Source organism: Mustelus asterias, chromosome 18 (assembly GCF_964213995.1).
Source record: "Mustelus asterias chromosome 18, sMusAst1.hap1.1, whole genome shotgun sequence".
Classification (NCBI taxonomy): Eukaryota; Metazoa; Chordata; class Chondrichthyes; order Carcharhiniformes; family Triakidae; genus Mustelus; species Mustelus asterias.
In genome coordinates, this window is record NC_135818.1 from 84,641,620 (window position 1) to 84,666,922 (window position 25,303).

Consider the following 25,303-nt stretch of genomic DNA (forward strand, 5'->3'; position numbering starts at 1 on the left):
CTAGTTAGGGTAAAAGCATGGGGTTATGGGGATAGGGCCTCGGTGGGATTGTGGTCGGTGCAGACTCAAGGGGCCGAATGGTCTCCTTCTCACTGTAGGGATTCTATTCTAATACCTGTAAGGTATGATTCTGTGTGTGTGACTGTGTTGGGCTGTTGCTGGATTCGTCTGTGAGAAAGCTCTCCCATCTCCTGCACAAACCCCAGATGTTAATAAGGACTTTGCAAAGGTGGGTATGCTGATGTTGTTTCTGATGCCCAGATGCCATGCCATGGCACCTGCTCCTTCTTTCCTCTGAGCAATGCTTCTTCGCTTACTGAACACACCTCTTGGATTACCCTTAGAGTGTAAGGCACCTCCTCGTACTCTCGTTCCATTTCTATTAACCTTCGGCTGATCAGCAAGGTCCAGTCCCACAGCAACAATCACATGACAGCTACATTGTCAGGTCAAGCACGCACTCCATGTAAGACCATCGTATCAGCAGCGAGCCTGAACAATTCTGCTGTCTAGACTGTTAAAGATTACTCCTGTGCTCAGAATTCAATGATGCTGTGAGATGAGATGAAATATTCTAAGCATGTCAATCCGACATCCACACTGAGGGCCCAATGAATGTGGTAATCTCTGCCATCCTCCTGTTGCAAATCCTGTCAATTTAAAGATGTGAAGAATTGGGGGGGGAAGGTCCCAATATTGTTTTCTTGGATAAAAGAGGGAATCACAGAATACGGCCTCATCACATAAATCATCCTCACTTATTACGGACAGCTGCAAATGTGCCAATCATTAATAAAGGCGTCAATTACAAAGACACTGATTAAATTATTTTAAGCACACCGACCATTTCATTCACCCCAGTCTCATCCTTGTTTTTAAATATCTTCATGGCCTCGACCCCTCCCGATCTGTCGAGTCTCCTCCAGCCCCACAACCCTCCAATAAATCTGCACTCTAATTCTGATCTCTTGAGTATCCTCGATTTTAATCACTCCATCGTTGGTGGCCGGGCCTTCAGCTGCCGGAGGCCCCTAAGCTCTGGAGTTCCTTACCCAACCCCTCTCTGACCAGGTTTCCTCCGGGTGCTCCGGTTTCCTCCCACAGTCCGAAAGACTCGCTGGTTAGGTGCATTGGTCATGCTGAATTCTCCCTCAGTGTACCCGAACAGGCGCCAAAGTGTGGCAACTAGGGGATTTTCAAAATAACTTCATTGCAGTGTTAATGTAAAATTCTCATCATCCATGAAAAAATTATTCACAAAAATAAAAGTTGCAGATTGGCCAGTCCACCTAACCTTTGGAGTTTTTATTTATTAGTGTCACAAGTAAGCTTACATTAACACTGCAATGAAGTTACTGTGAAAATCCCCTAGTTGCCACACTCCAGCGCCTGTTCGGGTACACTGAGGGAGAATTTAGCATGGCCAATGCACCTAACCAGCACGTCTTTCGGGCTGTGGGAGGAAACTGGAGCACCCGGAGGAAACCCACGCAGACAGGGGGAGAACGTGCAGACTCCGCACAGGCAGTGACCCAAGGAACCGAACCCGGGTCCCTGGCGCTGTGAGGCAGCAGTGCTAACCACTGTGTCACCGTATTATAAAAGGAAGTCTTCTACAGCTGTACAGGGAGACTGCATCCGTGTCCAGTTTTGGTCTCTTCACGTAAGGAGGCAGGTCAGAGAGGGCTCAGAAGGCTGAGCACTGGGACGACAGGTTTGTCTTATGAGGGAAAGTTGAATAGATTGGGCCAATACCCTCCCTGGAGCCGGGAGGTGATCTTATTGAAACATATTAAGCTCTGAGGGGTCTTGACAAGGTAGATGCTGAGAGAATGCTTCCCCTTGTGGGCGTATCTAGAACTAGGGGACACAGATTCAGAACAAGGAGTCTCCCATTTAAAATGGACAAGAGGGCCATTAGTCTGTAGAGCTCTTGAGCACAGGAGGCGAGGTCACTTAACATGTTCAAGGTTGAGTTGGATTGGTTTTTGATCTAAAGGATGTCGGGGACGATCAGGAGCAGACAGGAAAATGGAGTTAGGTCATAATCGGATCAGCAATGATCTTATTGAATGGGCCAACTCCTGCTCCTAATTCTTATGTTCTTGCATTAGGTCAGGAAATGGCTTCGGCTTAATGTGCTGGCTCAAGCAGTCAGCTGACCATACCTGGAGTGGACTAATAAACTAAAAACCAAATAAATCAGTGGCCTTGGGGTGAGAGAGCAATGTCCAATCTGTAACTTTTATTTTTGTGAATAACCTTTTCATGGATGACGAGAATTTTACAGCAAAGAATGTGGACATTCAGCCCATTGTCCCTGTGCTGGCTCTCTGATAGAACCACCCAATCCTCTGCCCCTCCCCCAGCTGAAAAAATATCTTTTACAAATGTTTATTCTCTTCCCTTAATTCTGCTTCCCCTATTTTCCAAGCCTTTGCATTCCAAGCCTTTGCATCCAATATTGCCTTGAACTCTAGGGTTTTCTTACTGAGGTGTTTAAATTGAGACAATTAAAGGATGCAATTGGGTAGAGAGAGTGAGTGAAAAACTACTGGAGGGGTACAGAGTTGATTCACGAGGTTGATTCCAGAGTTGAGAGGGTTGGGTTATGAGGAGAAACTGAGTAGACTGGGGCAATACTCATTGGAATTTAGAAGAATGAGGAGAGATCTTACAGAAACATATAAGATTATGAAGGGAATAGATAAGATAGAAGCAGGGAAGTTGTTTCCACTGGCGGGTGAAACTAGAACTAGGGGGCATAGCCTCAAAATAAGGGAGAGCAGGTTTAGGACTGAGTTGAGGAGGAACTTCTTCACACACGGGGTTGTGAATCTGTGGAATTCCCTGCCCTGTGAGGCTACCTCATTGAATGTTTTCAAGGCAAAGATAGACAGATTTTTGGATCAGTAAAGGAATTAAGGGTTATGGTGAGCGGGCAGGTAAGTGGAGCTGAGTCCACAAAAAGATCAGCCATGATCTTATTGAATGGCGGAACAGGCTCGAGGGGCCAGATGGCCTACTCCTGCTCCTAGTTCTTATGTTCTTATTTCCTCTGATTTTGGAAGAGAGAACAAGGGGACATAAGTTTAAAATTGGAGCTGTGCTATTTAGGAAGCATTTCTTTATACAAAAAGGTCGTCCACATCTGAAATTGCCTCTGCTTAAAAGCTGCTGAGGATGTATCTAAAAATTTCACAATGAGATTGGGGAAATTTAAGGGTTATGGAGACAGATCAGCTGGGATCTAACTGTAATGGCAGATCAGACTCGAGGGGCTGAATGGCCTCCTCCTGTTTCCTTCCTAAATGTTACAAAATTTCCTATTCTCATTTTGGTTCTTTCGGAATAGTTTGTGTTTGATTTAGTTATCATGTCAAACTATTTCGAGCCAGTTTGGCTCTGCCAGAACCACCCGCCCACTCCTGTCTCGTTGCCTTTCAACACAAATGTAAAATACCGCAGCTGTGGGAAATCTGAAATAAAAACAGAAAGTGCTGGAAACACACAGAGTCCCAGCAGCATCTGCCGAGATAGGAAAACGGAGTTCACACTTCAGCTCGACCAGCTCTCACTGAGCCAGTGGGGTGGGGACGGGGGGGTGCTCTCACGGAGCCGGTGGGGTGGTGGGGTGGGGACGGGGGGTGCTCTCACGGAGCCAATGGGGTGGGGTGGTGGGGGTGGGGGGGGGGGGGGGGATGGCGGGATGTTGAGGGGGGGGTGAACCAGATGTAACAGGGGCAGAGAAAGACAAGTGGGGCAGCACAGAACAAAAGGGAAGCTTTGTGATTGGGTGGAGGTAAGAGAGATTCAATGACAAATGGGATGATGGCGTGAGGCTAACAGTAACGGGTGGCACCATAAGACCATAAGACATAGGAGCAGAATTAGGCCACTCGGCCCATCGAGTCTGCTCCGCCATTCAATCATGGCTGATTATTTCTCATCCCCATTCTCCTGCCTTTTCCCCATAATCCCTGATCCCCTTATTAATCAAGAACCAATCTATCTCTATCTTAAAGACACTCAATGACCTGGTCCCCACAGCCTTCTGCGGCAAAGAGTTCCACAGATTCACCACTCTCTGGCTGAAGAAATTCCTCCTCATCTCTGTTTTAAAGGATCGTCCCTTTAATCTGAGGTTGTGCCCAGTGGTTCTAGATTTTCCTACTCGTGGAAACACCCTCTCCAAGTCCACTCTATCCAGGCCTTGCAGTATCCTGTAAGCTTCAATAAGATCCCCCCTCATTCTTCTAAACTCCAACGAGTACAGACCCAGAGTCCTCAACCGTTCCTCATTCGGTGGCACTGCTGCCTCACAGCGCCAGGGACCCAGGTTCGATTCCCGGCTTGGGTCACTGTCTGTGCGGAGTTTGCACATTCTCCCCGTGTCTGCGTGCGTTTCCTCCGGGTGCTCCGGTTTCCTCTCATGGTCCGAAAGACGTGCAAGTTAGGTGGATTGGCCATGCTGAATTGCTCCTTAGTGTCAGGGGGCTTAGCTAGGGCAAATGCAAGGGGTTATGGGAATAGGGCCTGAGTGGGATTGTGGTCGGTGCAGACTCGATGGGCCGAATGACCTCTTTCTGCACTGTAGATTCTATGATTCTATGAGGAATGGGATCAGCAAAGACACAGTTACGGGTTGAGAGGAGGCATGAATGAGAAATGCAGAATCATTGCCAATAGCTGCCATCCAAAAACACCAGCAAATGGGAGCAGAGGTTACGATCTGAAATTGCTGAACTCAATGTTGAGTCGCCGCAAAATGTGAAATTTAAAGATGAGGTTCTGCTCCTGGAGATGAATTTGAACAATGTCGGAGGCTGGAGCCAGAGTCCAGAGTGGGAGCCTGTTTCTCTTTTATTCTTCAATGGGATGTGGGTGTTGCTGACAAGATCAGCATTTGCTGCCCTTCCCTAATCACCCTGAACTGGGTGGCTCGCTCGGCCAATCCAACCACATTGCTGTGGGTGTGGAGTCACATGTAGGCCAGACCGGGTAAGGACGGCAGATTTCCTTCCCTAAAGGGACATTGGTGAACCAGATGGGCTTTTACAACAATTGACGATGGTCAACATTCCTGAAACCAGCTTTAATTAACTGATTACTTAACTGAATTTAAATTCCACCAGCTGCCATGGTGGGATTTGAACCCACGATATTGGCTTGTGATGACTAACCCAGTGGCATTACCACTGTGCCACCATCTCCCTGGGGTACAGAATAAAGACGACAGCAGCCCGGGGTCATGCGTGTGGGTGCTGTGCAAAGCCGTGTCACCCTGCTGGGCTGTCTTTAAGTGCTCAGTCCCGGGGTCAGTGCAGTTACTGAATCTCTCGCACGCTCCAGCCCACCAACCTGAGTCAGTCATTGGAAACGTATAAGCTTGGCTCAGATTCCCAAACAAAAGGCCAAATGCATTAGTTAAATAAGATCGTATACAAAGCATATTAAACATTTAAAACCCTCCCAGAGGCATATGGCAAAGCGGCTTCATGATTTAATCAGCAGAATCCCCTTGTCAACCCGCAGTAAGATTAAACTGAGCTCCAGATGGATACCGAGCCCGCAGAACATCTCTCCACTCCTGTGAATTATTCAGTCCCAGATTAAACTCTGCTTCTTTGTCTTAAAGCTGGCATCTTGTACCTGACCTCTGCCCGCTTGTCAGCATGTTATGTAATATCCTCTGTCAGAAAGTTCTAGAAAGTTCCTCCTCTGAGCCCCACGCTGTGTGTGCGTGTGGCTCAGTGCTTACCAAAAACAAAGTTTTATTTAAATTTCTTTCTTCCGCCACCCCCTCCAAATGATTATGTTCTAGTACTCCAAGAAACCATTACAAAGCAATCAAACATTAGCTCATCTCTTCCTCTCAGTTGGCAGCACTCTTGCCTCGCCGGGGTTGGGGGGTGAGTGAAGGGGGGGGGGGCAGTGCTTCACTGTCAGAGGGGGTCATCTTCTGGGTGTTATACCAGCATTAAACCGAGACCCTGTCTGCCCTTTTATGTGGATGTAAAAACTCCCACGGCACTCCCAGTTTTGAAGAAGGGCACGAGAGTTCTTCCTGGATCAATTTATGTCCCTAAATCTCCATCACAAAAACACATTATCTGGTCATTGACACAAGGGATCTTGCTGTGCACAATTTGGCGGCCATATTTCCTCCATGACAGCAGCGATTATGCTTCAAAAAATACTTCACTGACTGGAAAGAACTCTGAGCCACGTTCTGAGCTTCTGAAAAGTTCTGCAGGAACGTACGTTTTTTTCTGGCCGTGAGGTTTGCCGCTCCCAAGGTGTCCTGGGCAGATTGAGATGGGTGTGAGTTGGAAGCAGCCAGGATTGTTTAACTGAGAAACTCACTCCGTCACTTCAGAGGCTCATTATGAGTCAATCTCATAGTGTGGATTGGAGTCACATGTAGATGAGATCAGGTACGACAATCAGACATTGTTAATGATCTTTCAGCTCCCCTCACTGTATGATGGAATTCTCCTGAATTATATCTTTTAACCATTTAGTTTACCATTAACATGGTTAACGTAGTTAACCATTTACAGAATCCCTACAGTGTAGGAGGCCGCTCAGCCCATTGAGTTTGCACTGACTCTGACAAAACATCCCATCCAGGCCCTATCCCCATAACCGTACGTATTTACCCCACTAATCCCTCTAAACTACTCATCTTGTGATACTAAGGGACAATTTAGCATGCCCAATCAACCTAACCCTCACATCTTTGGACTGTGGGAGGAAACCAGAACACCCGGAGGAAACCCATGCAGACATGGGGAGAACGTGCAAACTCCACACAGTGACCTGAGGCCGGAATTGAATCCGGGTCCTTGGTGCTGTGTGGTAGCAGTGCTGATCACTGTGCCACCATGCCGCCCCATGACGGCAAAATAATTGCTTAATTCACCACTTAGAACATCCATTCCCTCCACTACTGCAGTATAGTGGCAGCAGTGTGTACCATTGGCAAGATGCTCTGCAGCAATTTGCCAAGGCTTCTTCAACAGCACCTTTCAAACCTAAGACCTCAACTCCTGAAAGGTGAAGGGCAACAGGTGCATGCATACACCATCACCTTGAAGTCACACGCTATCCTGACTTGGAGATATATCACCATTCCTTCATCATCTTTGGGTCAAACCTGTGGAACTTCTTTCCCAACAGCACTGTGGGTATGCCTACACAACAGGGACTGCAGCGATTTCAGAAGGCAGCTCACCATCACCTACTCAAGGACAATTATATTGGCAATAAATGCCAGCTTTGTTAGTGATGCTCACATCCCAAACACACATTGCTTCAAGCAAATGAATAGCAATGAGGACCATGAGCCTATCCTCGGCCACACTACACGATAAACATTGAGACCATCCTCACTGCTGCCACAACCGCGATCAGCCCCACCAGCACTGAATTTGCGACTTGGTTTGGTTTCAAAACAACGATGGGGGATCAATGTTTGATTTGCAAATGGAGATTGATTCCCTTTGTTTTTGTTCCCAGTGACCTAAAACGCAAAATTAAATGCAAGCGTCAGTTAACATCATAAGCTTATAGCTGTAATGTAATTGAAACTCGACAGGCAGGAGTAATCTGCTATTTTTAATTTGTTAAAGTGCCAAGTGTTGCCATGGCGAAACCAAAAATATGAGCCAATGCAAAAAGTTATTGTTCATCTGCATTTGTGTGTGTGATGTAACAAAGTGGAAATGGGCTGGGAGGTTTGATATTGGCCTTGTACAGCCGAACAGTAAACAGGCTTGTCTGTTTCTGCTTGCCTCCTTTTCGGCACATTCTGACTCTTCCTGTAATAGGACCTCTCCATTTAAAAAAATTAATTCAAAGGATGTAGGCGTCTCTGGCTAGGTCAGCATTTATTGCCCATCCCTAATTGTCCTCAAGAAGGTGGTGGTGAGCTGCCTTCTTGAACCACTGCAGTCCTTGTGGTGTTGGTACATTCACAGCACTGTCAGGGAGGGAGTTCCAGGATTTGACCCAGCGAGGGAATGGTCGGTATATTTCCAAGTCAGGATGATGTGTGTGTCTTGGAGGAGAATTTGCAGGTGGTGGTGTTCTGTGTATCCGCTGCCTTTGTCCACATCCTCTGCCACTTTATTCTCTCTGGGGACAGCCATTAGCAGTCTTTTCCCCTGGTTTCTGTGGCTGTGACTCATCTTTCATTCCCTCAGCCTGCAGTATAAATATCTCCCACTTTCTCTGCCTTTTAGCTTTGACAAAGGATCACCTGGACTCGAAGCGTCGGCTCTTTTCTCTCCTTACAGATGCTGCCAGACCTGCTGAGATTTTCCAGCATTTTCTCCTTTGGTTCCTCTGTCACCTAGATGGACAAGGGGAGCAGGAGCATGACAGTAAGTTCCTCTCCAACTCAACACCATCCTGACTTGCTACTATATCACCTTTCCTGCAGTGTCACTAGATTAAAAACCTGGAACTCCCTCCGTAACAACACTGTGGGCGTGCCTACATCAGAAGAACTGCTGTGGCTCAGAATGGTGGCCTTCACAAGGTCAATTAAGGATTTTAAAATTCTTTCATGGGAGGCGGACATTGCTGGCGAGGCTAGCATTTATTTCCCAATTTCTCATAACTGAAGGCACAGTCACCAATGCTGAAGCAATAGGGATGCTCAAGAGCCACAATTACATTGGCACAGTAACTTTGGAGGAGATAACAGATAGTGAGTGGCAAAACTATGTGGAGATTTGAAAGCAAGGTTGAGAATTTTAAAATCAAAGCTTTGCTTGACTGAGAGACAATGGAAGTGAGCAGAGAGGTGATAGGGGAATGGAAATTGATGAAAGTAAAAGCATAAGCTGCAGAAAATTTGCTGACCTCAGGTTTATGGCGCAGGATGTGGAAGAGCAGCCAGGGGTTCACTGCAATAGGTGAGCCTGGAGGTTAAAGTTCAAAGTTTATTTATTAGTCACAAGTAGGCTGACATTCACAATGTAATGAAGTTACTGTGAAAATCCCCTAGTCGCCATGCTCCAGCGTCTGTTCGGGTTACACTGAGGGAGAATTTAGCATGGCCAATTCACCTAACCAGCACGTCTTTCGGACTGTGGGAGGAAACGCACGCAGACACAGGGAGCACGTGCAGACTCCACACAGACAGTGACCCAAGCCGGGAATTGAACCCAGGTCCCTGGCGCTGTGAGGCAGCAGTGCTAACCACTGTGCCACTGTGCTACCGGAACAAAGCAATGATGAAAGGTTTCAACAGTAAATGAGCTGAGAGTGGTGAAATTGGTTGACGTTATGTGGGTGGAAATAGGCAGTCTTCGTGATGGTGGCAACGTGTGATCAGAACCTCACCTCGGGGTCAAATACAAGACCAAGGCTGTGATCAGACAGTTTTCCTCAAGCAGTTGTTACTGAGATTGTTGTAGTCACCAGCTAGGGAATTGAGTTTGGATTGGGGACTAAACAATGGTTTGCCTTCCCAATAATTAATTGAAGGAGATTTCTGTTCATCCAGTACTGGGAATTAGCAAAGCTGTCTCCGAAAGGTAGCCACAGTAGCATCATGGAGGGAGTTGGTGGTGAGGTAGAGCCAGGTGTCATCAGCATATGCTTGAAAACTGATGCCATGTTTTGAATAATGTCGCCAAGGGGAAGCGTACACATCCTTGGGGATAGTGTGAGGAAGGGAAGCTACTACAAGTGGTACTCTTACAATTAGATAGCTAAGAATGAAAACTGGTGAGTGCAGTCTCAATAAGCTGGACAACAGGGGCGAGACGTTGCAGGAGGATGGTGTGATCAGCTGCGTCAAAGGCTGCAGACAGGTCAAGAGGGACGAGGAGGTTTAGTTTACTTTTGTCACAACTACATAGGATCTCACTTCTGACTTTGATAAGAGCTGTTTTTATATCGTGACAGTGGTTGAATCTGTAGCAGAATATTACATGATGTTTTGCATTGTACAATCTCCCAGCTCCTACAGAATACTGCATTCTGATGTCACAGTTGACTCATTGAGGATAATTTTAACTGAAGATGGGAGTGTGAAACGGGGGCTGCCTGTCCTGCATCTTTCCCAGTTTCATTTCCAGTAGATTTTAGAATTGAGAGCAGCCTTTGTCTGTAAGTGTCAAAACTCTGATGACTGCCGCATTTCTACATTTATTTTAGTGCAGTCAGATTTGTTGCAGTGCTGGGGGTTTGATTCTTATTACCTTCTTCCATGAACTCACCACACTTTCTAGCATTCAAAGCTGAAAACTGATCAGCAAGTGCCAATAGCTCGGGGGATTCCAGCACTCCCTCTTTCTTCCTCTGGTGGTTACCCGCTCCCTCACCTTCTATCACTGTAGTCTGACCACCTCCTAAAAGGTTCCATGGAGAAAACTCCCAAGTGCAGTGTAGTGCCTCCAGCCACTCAAGCTTTGAAACCTGGAACTTGTGCTTGAGCACTTGCTGCACACATTGTTATCCAGGATGCACAATGTGTCCTGGAGTTCCCACGTGGAACAGGATGCACATAAATGGGTCCCACTTAGATCAGATCATAGATACCCTACAGTGCAGAAAGAGGCCATTTGGCCCATCGAGTCTGCACCGATCACAATCCCACCGACCACAATCCTACCCCCATATCCCTACATATTTACCCACTAATCCCTCTAACCTACACATCTCAGGACACTAAGGGGCAATTTTTAGCATGACCAATCAACCTAACCCGCACATCTTTGGGCTGTGGGAGGAAACCGGAACACCCGGAGGAAACCCATGCAGACACAAGGAGAATGTGCAAACTCCACACAGTGACCCAAGCCGGGAATCGAACCCAGGTCCCTGGAGCTGTGAAGCAGCAGTGCTAACCACTGTGCTACCGTGCTACCCGTGCTGCACTGATCTGTCATGGTAGTCAATCCACTGACCTGAAATCACTGATGACTAAAACGTTGACAGTGAGCTCAAAAGTCTAAGAAAATGATATTTAAGACATTTATCTACAAAAGATTGAGACACTAAAATAGTAAAAAGTTAAGACAAGGAAATTATACCTTTAAATCTAAAACTGAATAGAAACTATCCATCACCATCCAGTGGAGTTTATTGCATTCAGCTCTCACTGATTTTGTCTGCTTGCACTGATTCTCTTCTGGTTGGCACTCTTTGCTCTTGCTGGCTCCCCACCACTGCCTCCCCACTTTTACCTGCGCTCCTCTTGCATTCATTCCCCTTAGGTTCACATTCTCTACTTTCGCTGTTTCTCTCACACTGTGGTCCTCGTCCACTGCTTCCTCGCTGTCTCCTACTCACTGCTCTCCAGTGGGTGGGATCTTCTGCACTTACAGAAACTTTGGGCATCAGGACCATTTCCTGATCTTGCTTGGGTCCAGTGATGTGCCAGGAGGGGAGATCCAATTTGTAGGACGACTCTGTGTTCACTGATTTTCGGATTAGTGGTAACTGAGGCCCAGATCTGCTCTCTGAGCAGGACACAAAACAATCTCATGGCACTATTTTGAAGAGCAGGAGAGGTCTCTTAAAGGACAATCTGCCTCTACCACCCTCCCAGGCAGCACATTCCGGACTGTTGCCATCCTCTGATTAAAAAAGTGTTTCCTCACATCCCCCCCAAACCAGCTTCCCATCCATTGACTCTGTCTACACTTCCCACTGCCTCGGCAAAGCAGCCAGCATAATTAAGGACCCCACGCACCCCGGACATTCTCTCTTCCACCTTCTTCCGTCGGGAAAAAGATACAAAAGTCTGAGGTCACGTACCAACCGACTCAAGAACAGCTTCTTCCCGGCTGCCATCAGACTTTTGAATGGACCTACCTCACACTAAGTTGATCTTTCTCTACACCCTAGCTATGACTGTAACACTACATTCTGCACTCTCTTGTTTCCTTCTCTATGAACGGTATGCTTTATCTGTATAGCGCGCAAGAAACAATACTTTTCGCTGTATGCTAATACATGTGACAATAATAAATCCAATCAAATCTCCTGCCCCTCACCTTGAACGTTTGTCCCCTGGTGACTGACCCTTCAACTGAGGGGAATAGCTGCTCCTTACCCACTCTGTCCATGTCCCTCATAATCTTGTACACCTCAATCAGGTCGCCCTTGTCTTCTCTGCTCCAACAAAAACAAGCCAAGCCTATCCAACCTTTCTTCATAACTTAAATGTTCCATCCCAGGCAGCGTCCTGGTGAATCTCTTCTGCACCCCCTCCAGTGCAATCACATCCTGCTGATAATGTGGCGACCAGAACTGCACACAGTGCTCCAGCTGTGGCCTCACCAAAGTTCTACACAACTCCAACATGACCTCCCCGGTTTGGTAACCTATGCCTCGATTGATCTGTGGGATTTTGTTGTGTGCTAATTGCTGTGTTTCTTATGATACAGACCACATTTCAAAAGTACTTCTTTAGTCTTAAAGGGTGTTGGAGGATCCAGAGGTGCTTTAGAAACGGGGTGAACACAGAAAATTAAACTGAATGTGGTGCAAATACAGAGGGAGACTGAGACAGAGTTAAAACTAACAAGGGGAACTGTCTGGCCTGTTTAAAATGCTGAGAAGATGAAATTATTGGCTTGAGTGGGTAGCATGACAAAATAAGTAATTTTGTGATTCATGTTTCCAGAACATAACTTTTAGTTTTAAGGATTATTTTTTTAAATACAAGATAAAACCCTTGGTTTGAGAAGCTGGTAAACAGAACTAAACTACAATTCAAAGGGTGGCCTTTAAGAAGGCCAGAATCAGAAGGGAGAAAACACTAAACAATGGGTGGTCCCTCTTTTGGATAGAGACAGAATCTACAGCTGTTTCAACAATGTATTTAAATGACTCATATAGTTTCCCAGAGAAAGTTTTGGAATTGGGATCATTTGTTTACATCTCTATCTGAAGCATCCAAGGTACAGCGCGTTGCCAAGGGGATGGATTGCAGGGAGGTTAAATTTTGAATTTTATCTGTGAGATCTCCCATGGAAATAGATGGTTGAAGGTTGGGTCTGGAGTCCTTTGGAGAAGCAGAGGGAAGTTGCCAGGAGCTGTGGACTAAGAGTTGTCAACAGGTTGATCTGGTAGCAGAGGGAAATTGGAAACCAAGGATGTTTTCTGAATTAAAGTCATTGAGCAAGAATGCAGTGAGGTCCATGCCCGTGTTGGGGAACCCATAATTATGAGGTAGGGAATGAGAATTAGATGCTTCATCCAGTTGGATACAAGTGGAAGGATCCAAAGAAATCTCATACCTCAGAGATTAACTGAGGAGCATGGTGAATTCCTGAGAGCTGTGGCATACCTTGGTTTGAAATAAAATTAGAATAGAAAGTGTTTGATTGCAATATTTAGATTTAAATAATAAGTTGCAAAATAATAGTGTTTAGTCGTACTTTATTTGTTTAACTCCTGTACAGTAAAATTTTTTGTTTAAAATGTGATATCATGTGGCACAATTCTTCCAGTTAATAGGAATTTGAACTTCTCCTTAATAGTTGCAGGTCTCTAATGAGATCACAGTAGTAGGGTAAGGCTTACTTGACAACACAGCTTGCAATTCATGTTGGAATTAGCCTTCAGAAGCAGGGCAGGCATCTCTGAGACACCAGCTGACCAGGGACTGTATCCTGTAGCTTAGCTGTCAAGGACATGAGTCTGACGTTGTACATAAAATGTGCAGCCAAGAAAGAGCCCGTTGAACTCAACAGGTCAATGATTTTGCTCCACACGAGCCTCCTCCCAATGTCTCTTCATCCCACCCTATCAGCATATCCTTCTATTCCTTTCTCCTTCATGCCTTGATCTGGCTTCCTCTAAAATATCATCTATTCACAACCACTCCTTGTGGTAACAAGTTCCACATTCTAACCATCCTGTAGGTATTGACATTTCTCCTGGATAGGCTTTTGGACTTTTCAGTGGCTATTTGATATTAATGGCCTCAGGTTTCGCACTGCCATTCTTACAGGCGATGAACTGACGAATTATTCACCAATGAGCCTGGGATGGATAAGTGATGATCTGGAACATAATTTCAAATGGGAACGATGTTGCAGTACACTCTGCACTACCTCCCATTAAAGAAAAAGGCTTGCAATCTGACAGTGACTTTTGCGACATCTCAGGGTCTCACAAAGTGCTTTTCAGCCAATGAAGTATTTTTAAAGTTGAGTCACTGTAGGTAGCACGGCAGCCAATTTGCACACAGCAAGATCCCACAAGCAGATAACCTGTCTCAGTGATTTTGGCTGAGGGAGTAACCATTGGCAGGAACACGTGGGCGATCTCCCCTGTTCTTCTTCCAAAATAGTGATTTTGGACATCTCATGTCCACCTCAGAGGACAGCCAGGGCTCTTGGTTCAACACCTCATCCGGAAAATGGCCCTATATCAGGGCAATGGAGAACATAGGCAGCTAGTGTCGGACTAAATGAGATCATCAGAGTTGAACCTCATCCTATCTGTGCACATTGCTCACACAGGCATTTTTAAAAATTTGTTCATGGGATCTGGGTTTTGCTGGCGGGGTCAGCACTTATTGCCCATCCCCTAATTGCCCTGAACTGCCATTGCACAGAGCATTTTAAGAGTCAACCACATTGTTGTGGGTCTGGAGTCACATAGAGTCATGGAGGTTTACAGCATGGAAACAGGCCCTTCGGCCCAACTTGTTCATGCCGCCCTTTTTTTTAAAACCCCTAAGCTAGTCCCAATTGCCTGCATTTGGCCCATATCCCTCTATACCCATCGTACCCATGTAACTATCTAAATGCTTTTTAAAAGACAAAATTGTACCCACCTCTATTACTACCTCTGGCAGCTTGTTCCAGACACTCACCATCCTGTGTGAAAAAATTGCCCCTCTGGACACTTCTGTATCTCTCCCCTCTCACCTTAAACCTATGCCCTCTAGTTTTAGACATGTAGGCCAGACCAGGTAAGGACAGCAGAGTTTCTTCCCTAAAGGGCATTTGTGAACTAATTGAGTTTTTACAACAATGGTTTGGTTATTTCTATACAGCTAATAGCAGATTCAGGCCCACTCCCCATAGGTGTGCCGGGCCAGGTGGATGTCCTTGGGCATGATGGTGACCTGCTTGGTGTGGATGGCGCAGAGGTTGGTGTCCTACCAGGTAAGCCTCGTTGGCTTCCTGCAGGGCCATGACGGGCGAGCTCTGGAAGCTCAGGTCGTATTGAAGTCCTGGGCGATCTCCCACGCCAGGCACTGGAAGGGCAGCTTGCGCATCAGCAGTTAGCGGACTTTTGGTAGCAGCCGATCTCCCGCAGGGCCACGGTGCAGGGACAGTAGTGGTGAGGCTTCTTCATGCCACCGGTGGCCAAGGCACTCTTGCGAGCTGCCTTGGTGGCCGGCTGCTTGCTGAGGGCGGGGGGGGGGGGGCGCGGATTTGCAGGCTGTTATTTGGCCCTGACCATTTCCCTTCCCTCTGTCCAGCCGCAAGTCTGCAGGCTTTCTGAATGGTTTCATGGTCATTAGGCTTTTAATTCCAGGTTTTTCTTGAATTCAAACTTCACCATTTGCCATGGTGGGACTTAAAGCCAGGTCTCCACAACATTACCCTGGGTCTCTGAATTATCAGTCCAGTGATAATATCACTGTGCCACTGCCTCTCCGCATCCGCATGCTTTGCTAAAACAGGTCGGGGTGCTACTGGATAGGAACCAGGAGAAGAAACTCCAGCTGAACATTCCCTCACCTCCAAGATGAGGTAAATCACAGGCTGCATGTCCAGTTTAACTCTGCGTGGACCAGACGTCCAATCTAAAGGAAGGTTAAGGTAGGGTTTATTTATTAGTCACAAGTAGGCTTACATTAACACTGCAATGAAGTTATTGTTAAAATCCCCAAGTCGCCACACTCTGGCGCCTGTTTGGGTACACTGAGGGAGAATTTAGCATGGCTAATCCGCACATCTTTGGACTGTGGGAGGAAACCGGAGCACCCGGAGGAAACCCACGCAGACACGAGGAGAACGTGCCAACTCGACATAGACAGTGACCCGAGCCGGGAGTCGAACCCGGGTTCCTGGCGCTGTGAGGCAGCAGTGCTAACCACTGTGCCACTGTGCCAGCCCTGATATTGTCCCGACTCCACGTGGCTCTATACCACACCCAGCACTTTGTTTGAAGTGGGAAATGAATCAGAGAAAAAGACCACTGCTGGATTAACCAGGTCACAAACTAGGGAGGGAGAAATAATCATACAATGGCCCGTTGAAAATAAGTTTAATGACAATCAATAAATATTGACTCTGAAAAAAATACCAATGAAAGTGCGATAACACGAATCGGTTGCATCGATGATGAATTGACAGCTGCCGACTTGAGCCCAACACACACACAAATATATATTTTATATATATTTTTTATATATATATATATCATACATGAAGCCTGCAGCTAGGAGTACAGCAACACTCTGATGTACACAGCATGCAGTTAAAGTCAATTTGAGAATAATACGGAACACACACTTGGCTGTTCCCCTAATTAGAAACAGCACAACAGATATTTTTACAGTTTTAATTTTTAATGTGCCTTTTTCTTTTCGAAAAAGGATCCAGTTGTATTTTTTTAATTCCTGCCTGAATCAGACTTGAGTGACCAATGCTTTTTCATTCTCCCACATCTCAACGTGTTGATATTTGCTGCGTTTAGGGGTGATTCACGGCCCTCTGGTCGGTCGCCTCTACCCATTCCTTGTGCATCAGCCTACATAAATGATTGGCTATTCCACCAGGTGAGGCATCGCCCAACTTGATTCCAACCTGACGTGCAGCCATGTGTGTTTTCCAGCAGGATTTAGTAATGCCCAGGGAGTGGGAGGGAGGCCGAGGCAGAGGCACTGAGGCCAATTGTAATTTCCCCACCCCCTAATCCCACTGGCGCAGGCCAGGGATCGAAGCTGGCATTCTGTGGCTTGGATCTCCTGGTGAACTGTGCACTGTTCCGACTGAGGGGGGAAAAACACAAACAATAGGTTCACTCCATGAATAAATCTGCAGCAGATTCTGGAGGAACATAAAGTGATCTTGGTACCAGAGCAAGAAAAGGGTCCACAGCAGAGTACAACCTCCTCCAATCATGGAGAGAGATCAGTATTAATTAATGTGCCAACTTGAAACATGGCATGGTTCTCAATACATAAAGAGCTTTGACTACAAGGTTTATTTCATTTGCCCCGTGCAGCTATATCCAGGAATTGTGCAAATTGTCCAGTTCTAACGATAAATCAGATTACACACAGATTTCTGAGAATTGTCTGGACATTCTGAAAAGATACTGATCAAACATCGTGCACATTCTACAGCACTGTCCTCTGCTGAACGATATTCTATAGCACTGTCCACTGCTGAACGATATTCTATAGCACTGTCCACTGTTGGCCAATAGCCCTGTCAGTCTGATACTTTAGGAAGATCAACAATCTTTCGCTTTGTGCCAGGCTGGTTTGGTCAGTGATCCAATCAAGTAACATTTACATTCGGTTGGGAAATTTGAACAATATGTGCACGCTTAACTTCAAAACCTGTTTCTAATGTTAGTTTTTAACAGGTTGAGACACAGTCCTCCAGTCTGGAGAAGTGCATCCATGGGGAGATATCTTAACTCCAGGCTGAGATTAGGAGATGAAGGTCACAGAGCTGAACAGTGACTTATTCCAGGGTCAGCGTTCCAGAACTGCTGGGATTCCAGTCGTTCATTTTAAAACACTGCGAACTCTTCTGTTCTGGAACTTCATTCTAAAATCATTTTTCCTTGAACACCAGCACAACGTGGTGCAGCATAAACCGAGACTCGAGATCACAGGGAATGAGATTCCTGCCAAGGGCGATATAGATGAAGTGGTGATAGATATAACTGAGGGAAAATGAATATACCAGAAAAGGGGAGGGTGGACACAGGGGAAGGGGAGGGTGGACACGGGGGAAGGGGACGGTGGACACGGGGGAAGGGGACGGTGGACACGGGGGAAGGGGACGGTGGAAGGGGACGGTGGATATGGGGAAGAGGATGGTGGATGCAGGGGGAGGGTTTGGTGGATGCAAGGGAAGAGGATGGTGTATACAGGGGATGGGTCAGTGAGTATAGGGGAAGGAGACAGTGGATACAGGGGAAAGGGATGATGGATACAGGGAAAGGGACAGTAGATTCAGGGCAAGTGGACGGTGGATATAGGGGAAGGGGACGGTGGATACAGGGAAGGGGATGGTGGATACCAGGGAAGGAGACAGTGGATACAGAGGAAGATGATGGTGGATACAGAGGAAGGGGGCAGTAGGTACAAGGGAAGGTGGATATAGGGGAAGGGGATGGTGGATATAGGGGAAGGGGAAGGTGGGTATAGGGGAAGGGGACGGTGGATACAGGGGAAGGGGACAGTGGATACAGGGGAAGGTGGATACGGGAGAAGGAGACGGTGGATACGGGGGAAGGAGACGGTGGATACGGGGGAAGGAGACGGTGGATACGGGGGAAGGAGACGGTGGATACGGAGGAAGGAGACGGGGGAAGGAGACGGTGCATACGGGAGAAGGAGACGGTGGATACGGGGGAAGGAGACGGTGGATACGGGGGAAGGAGACGGTGGATACGGGGGAAGGAGACGGTGGATACGGGGGAAGGAGACGGTGGATACGGGGGAAGGAGACGGTGGATACGGGGGAAGGAGACGGTGGATACGGAGGAAGGAGACGGTGGATACGGGGGAAGGAGACGGTGCATACGGGGGAAGGAGACGGTGCAAAAGGGGGGAAGGAGACGGTGCATACGGGGGAAGGAGACGGTGCATACGGGGGAAGGAGACGGTGCATACGGGGGAAGGAGACGGTGGATACGGGGGAAGGAGACGGTGCATACGGGGGAAGGAGACGGTGCATACGGGGGAAGGAGACGGTGCATACGGGGGAAGGAGACGGTGCATACGGGGGAAGGAGACGGTGCATACGGGGGAAGGAGACGGTGCATACGGGGGAAGGAGACGGTGGATACGGGGGAAGGAGACGGTGGATACAGGGGAAGGAGACGGTGGATACAGGGGAAGGAGACCGTGGATACAGGGGAAGGAGACCGTGGATACAGAGGAAGAGGGTGGTGGATACAGAAGAAGGGGACGTTAGTTAGAGGGGAAGGAGGCGGTGGATACAGGGGAAGGAGATGGTGGAGAGAGGGGAAGGAGACGGTGGATACAGGGGAAGAAGACGGTAGATACAGGGGAAGAGGATGGTGGATATAGGTGAATGGTCAGTGGATACACAGGAAGGGGATGGTGGATATTGGGGTGGGGTTACAGGTACATGTTTGGAGTTAATGCATTCCAATGAAGAGGAAGTAAAAGGGGATTCCTTTATTGAATCAGTTTTATAGAGTTAACATTCTAGTGTTTATTTTCTTCCCATCTGTAGCAATCATCGTGTCTATCTGTACAGGCAGCTTCAGAGATAACACACGGTGTTTACCAGGAGTTCCTGGGAATGACGGTATTTGTGGAGTGTTTTTGAGAGTTTTATATCCACTCTGGGGACAGGGAGAGAAGGTAAGGTTTAGGAATGTGTCTGTAGCTGCTGCTGTGCCCCAGGATTGTGTCTGAAGCTCTGTTGGGGGGGGGAGGGTGTCACGAGGAGCATATCACAGTATTTGTCGGAGTGATTGGGAGTGTATCAAGTTGCTTTTGAGGGGTCGCTGGGAGTGTCATTATTCCCAAGATTGTGGGTGAAACTGCAGGAGCTGCCCACTCAGCACAGCCTGAAAACCACTGACGTGCGTGACTTTCTCCTGCACACTGCACCTTCAGAGACTAAAGGGATAGCCAGTGGGATACTGAGCCATAAAGACCAGGGAGGGGCCCAAATTCCAATGCCAACCGTCCTCAGTGATCTCAGGGGAAGTGCTGCTTTCTGCGTGATGTTCTCCAGCTTGAAGGTGAGCTGGGAATAGATTTCAAATGTGCACAATTCCACTGCCAGCAAGGTAAAGGGAGCTAGCATCCTGATTCCTGCCAACGCTGGACCTCCTTACAGCGCTTTATAGTGAGCCCAGGACTAGTGAGTATTTCAGACTCAACATACTGCTCACTAACACCCATCGAGCATGTTCTCTGTCACTAAAGAGCTTTCAACTTCGTTTGTCCAATATAAATAAGGATTTATCTATTTAACAAGGTAGTTATTTAGTACTGGAAATAACTGGACAATTAATCTGTGCAGGATTTCTCTTCCTTTTAAGATCACCATTCTAGATTCCCATCAATCACTAGTTGATCTTTTTCTCTATATGGTCCCATAATTTGAATGCAGTTAGAATTCAAAGGTGAAACTCAGTGTTCAAACACTCTGGCCAGAGATCTAGTCCAATTCGTCCTCCGTTTAGAGGTCAGTGATTAGATGTTACTAGTCACCTTTTACTGAATATAGTCCTAATATATAAATATAACATACTTACAGTGCCTTACATAAATATATATGACCTATATAGAGTATGACCACTTTCTAAAATTCATTTTGGCTTGCAGCATGAGTAACAAGTCTTGAAAGAGAAGGTAAAAATGTGTAACAACTGGGATCAAGACGTGAATTAGGGTGAATTTTACAGCACAGTGGAAACCTCGAGAAAAAGGCATCAGGAGAGGGAAGACAGCAGATTATCTAAGTGGAGCAGCTATTCTTTTACTAAGGGAGGTAGATGCTAGGAAATTGAATCTTTCTTCTCCCTGAATCCAGCCTAAACATCCTGCAATCCCAGCCTGGGCACAGCATAGTGTCTGAATCCATCCTCTTCAATTCTAACCACCGTTATAGCTTTTACTCACTGACTTGTCCCATCTGAATTTGGTTTGGAAAGGGTGACAATGATGTCTCATTTGTGGATCAATCCTAAATAGGAACACTGAGATCTGTTAGAATTGAGAGATGCACAGAAATGGGCAGGAACTGAGATCTAAACTTGAGATGAGGTTTCTTCAGGCTTCAAGCTACACAATAATGCAGCTGACAGGAGCAGGAAGTGTGGACACTTCTGGATTAGATGCAGAGTAAAACTTCCTCCATCCTGCCTCAACCATGTTCCGTCTCCAAACATTCCTCACCTGGTTAAACAGCCGATTCTCAGCAAGGCATTCCTATTGTACCACCAGACCTTTTTACCTCTGGTTAGATTTAGTGCCAGATTTTGAGCTGTCAGTGAGCGTATAGAGGGAGAGGGAGATAGGTGGTGATCATCATGTCAACAGGGCTAGGTTGGGAGATTGAGAAAAGGGAGGTGTAGATTATAAATTAAAGCCAGTATACGGGCTGGCTGGTACTGAGGCAGCAAGTGGGGAAAGCCTCACGCTGGCCTCTGAGCTCCTGGATTCAGGGAAATGGAAAACGAGCCAGTGACTCGATGCTGAACAGGGACAAGCATTGAGCACAGATAGAGCCAGATTTGGATCCTGAGCCCATTTCACAGCCAACAGCCCTCCAGCAGCCAGGGGGTGGCGCAGAACTGTAAACTCTGTATGAGGGCAATAGGTGAAATCGAGAAAAAATAAAAGGGCGAGGGACGGTGGGTGCTCAGGGGTAAAAATCAAATAAGTTCACCCATGGAATGCTTTAATCCACAGTAAATCACACCAGAAAAGTAACAGAAGAAAGCCAAGGGGACTGGGGAAGGGATTGTGCGTGGCGTTCCTCTCCCAGTTGCCAATGACCTCTCCAGGACACCGATAGATACCTCACTGAGAGCAAATGCCAGCTCAGAGTATCCGGGGGATGATGGTGAAGGGGATGATGGGGCTGCTGGCTTCCAGTTCCAGAGCAGTGAGGAAACATTCGGTTGCAGCGTTGTCATCACCCTGGGCCTGCAGCACCTCCCCCAGGTTGTTCCACACTTCGTGGGCGGTGGAGTTGACCTGCACGGCATCGCGGAGAATCTTCTCGGCCAGGCTGTACCGGCCCAGCTGCTGAAGGACCAGCCCCTGTAACAGGACGAGAAGGGGCAGGAGGTTAATTGGCGAGCCCCATTTTAAAGCGAAAAAAAAAACCTCAAGACAATTTTAAAACAATGTGTTTCCTGAGAAAATCAGAAACAAACGGTCATTGTTAACAGACTCATACAGCACTGAAAGAGATTTGAATTTCTGTCGCACCTTTAACAACCTCTGGATGCATCAAAGCATTTCAAAGTCTGACACACTTCTTGAAATCTACTCTCTGATGTACCGTAGGGAAATGCTGCTGTCAATTTATGCACAAGCTCCCACTTACAGAAATTAAACTACATTCTGCACTCTCTGCTTTCCTCATCTATGAATGGTATGCTTTGTATAGCACGCAAGAAACAATACTTTTCACTGTATACGAATACATGTGACATAATAAATCAAATCAAATCAAATCAAAATGAGACAATGTGCTTTTGTGACGTTGATTGAGGGATAAATTGAGAGCGGCACGGTAGCACAGTAGTTAGCACTGCTGCCTCACAGCGCCAGGGACCCAGGTTCGATTCCCGGCTTGGGTCACTGTCTGTGTGGAGTTTACACGTTCTCCCCGTGTCTGCGTGGGTTTCCTCCGGGTGCTCCGGTTTCCTCCCACTTTCTGAAAGATGTGCTGGTTAGGTGCATTGACCCGAACAGGCGCCGGAGTGTGGTGACTAGGGGAATTTCACAGTAGCTTCATTGCAGTGTTGGCCATGCCAAATTCTCCATTAAAGTTTATTTATTAGTCACAAGTAGACTTACATTCACACTGCAATGAAGTTACTGTGAAAATCCCCTAGTCGCCACACTCCAGCCCCTGTTCGGGTACACTGAGGGAGAATTTAGCATGGCCAATGCACCTAATCTGCACATCTTTGGAACAAAGAACAATACAGCACAGGAACAGGCCCTTCGGCCCGTCAAGCCCGTGCCGCTCCCTGGTCCAAACTAGACCATTCTTTTGTATCCCTCCATTCCCACTCTGTTCATGTGGCTATCTAGATAAGTCTTAAACGTTCCCAGTGTGTCTGCCTCCACCACCTTGCCCGGCAGCGCATTCCAGGCCCCCAACACCCTCTGTGTAAAATACGCCCTTCTGATATCCGTGTTAAATCTCCCCCCCGTCACCTTGAACCGATGACCCCTCGTGAACGTAACCACCGACCTGGGAAAAAGCTTCCCACCGTTCACCCTATCTATGCTGGATGTCCTTGATAGGTATGTTCCTGTCAGGCAGGGAGGAAATGGCCGAGTGAGGGAACCATGGTTCACAAAAGAGGTGGAATGTCTTGTGAAAAGGAAGAGGGAAGCTTATGTAGGGATGAGGAAACAAGGTTCAGATGGCTCGATTGAGGGTTACAAGTTAGCAAGGAATGAGCTGAAAAAGGGGCTTAGGAGAGCTAGGAGGGGACATGAGAAGTCCTTGGCGGGTCGGATCAAAGAAAACCCCAAGGCTTTTTACTCTTATGTGAGGAATAAAAGAATGACCAGGGTGAGGTTAGGGCCGGTCAAGGACAGTAGTGGGAACTTGTGTATGGAGTCAGTAGAGATAGGCGAGGTGATGAATGAATACTTTTCTTCAGTGTTCACCAAGGAGAGGGGCCATGTTTTTCAGGAAGAGAAGGTGTTACAGGCTAATAGGCTGGAGGAAATAGATGTTCGGAGGGAGGATGTCTTGGCAGTTTTGAATAAACTGAAGGTCGATAAGTCCCCTGGGCCTGATGAAATGTATCCTAGGATTCTGTGGGAGGCAAGGGATGAGATTGCAGAGCCTTTGGCGTTGATCTTTGGGTCCTCGCTGTCCACGGGGATGGTGCCAGAGGACTGGAGAATGGCGAATGTTGTTCCTCTGTTTAAGAAAGGGAATAGAAATGACCCTGGTAATTATAGACCGGTTAGTCTTACTTCGGTGGTTGGTAAATTGATGGAAAGGGTCCTTAGGGATGGGATTTACGACCATTTAGAAAGATGCGGATTAATCCGAGATAGTCAGCACGGATTCGTGAAGGGCAAGTCGTGCCTCACAAATTTGATAGAATTTTTTGAGGAGGTAACTAAGTGTGTTGATGAAGGTAGGGCAGTTGATGTCATATACATGGATTTTAGTAAGGCGTTTGATAAGGTCCCCCATGGTCGGCTTATGATGAAAGTGAGGAGGTGTGGGATAGAGGGAAAGTTGGCCGATTGGATAGGTAACTGGCTGTCTGACCGAAGACAGAGGGTGGTGGTCGATGGAAAATTTTCGGATTGGAGGCAGGTTGCTAGCGGTGTGCCGCAGGGATCAGTGCTTGGTCCTCTGCTCTTTGTGATTTTTATTAATGACTTAGAGGAGGGGGCTGAAGGGTGGATCAGTAAATTTGCTGATGACACCAAGATTGGTGGAGTAGTGGATGAGGTGGAGGGCTGTTGTAGGCTGCAAAGAGACATAGATAGGATGCAAAGCTGGGCTGAAAAATGGCAAATGGAGTTTAACCCTGATAAATGTGAGGTGATTCATTTTGGTAGGACAAATTTAAATGTGGATTACAGGGTCAAAGGTAGGGTTCTGAAGACTGTGGAGGAACAGAGAGATCTTGGGGTCCATATCCACAGATCTCTAAAGGTTGCCAGTCAAGTGGATAGAGCTGTGAAGAAGGCCTATAGTGTGTTAGCTTTTATTAACAGGGAGTTGGAGTTTAAGAGCCGTGGGGTTATGCTGCAACTGTACAGGACCTTGGTGAGACCACATTTGGAATATTGTGTGCAGTTCTGGTCACCTCACTATAAGAAGGATATGGAAGCGCTGGAAAGAGTGCAGAGGAGATTTACCAGGATGCTGCCTGGTCTGGAGGGTAGGTCATATGAGGAAAGGTTGAGGGAGCTAGGGCTGTTCTCTCTGGAGCGGAGGAGGCTGAGGGGAGACTTAATAGAGGTGTATAAAATGATGAAGGGGATAGATAGAGTGAACGTTCAAAGACTATTTCCTCGGGTGGATGGAGCTATTACAAGGGGGCATAACTATAGGGTTCGTGGTGGGAGATACAGGACGGATATCAGAGGTAGGTTCTTTACGCAGAGAGTGGTTGGGGTGTGGAATGGACTGCCTGCAGTGATAGTGGAGTCAGACACTTTAGAAACATTTAAGCGGTTATTGGATAGGCACATGGAGCACACCAGGATGATAGGGAGTGGGATAGCTTGATCTTGGTTTCAGATAAAGCTCGGCACAACATCGTGGGCCGAAGGGCCTGTTCTGTGCTGTACTGTTCTATGTTCTATATGTGTTTCATAATTTTATACACCTCTATTAGGTCATCCCTCATCCTCCATCTTTCC

General features: G+C 47.0%; 1 protein-coding gene across 4 annotated transcripts in view; it reads right to left on the reverse strand.

Annotated features, from left to right (window-relative positions):
• The window catches only part of ttc7b (tetratricopeptide repeat domain 7B), a 348,584-nt gene that overhangs the window by 50,232 nt on the left and 273,049 nt on the right, over window positions 1-25,303 (reverse strand). The window contains exons 20-21 of one of the 4 annotated variants that reach the window (XM_078234470.1): window positions 21,742-21,985; window positions 7,610-8,356 (exon numbers count right to left, since the gene is read on the reverse strand). The exons of 1 other annotated variant lie outside the window; for it this stretch is intronic. In XM_078234470.1, coding sequence (XP_078090596.1) covers window positions 21,764-21,985 — 222 coding nt within the window. In that variant the 3' untranslated portion in view covers window positions 7,610-8,356; window positions 21,742-21,763. Of the gene's footprint in view, window positions 1-7,608; window positions 8,357-21,605; window positions 21,986-25,303 lie in introns of those variants that run through there. 2 more of the 4 variants (XM_078234471.1, XM_078234472.1) reach the window with 2 other exon arrangements.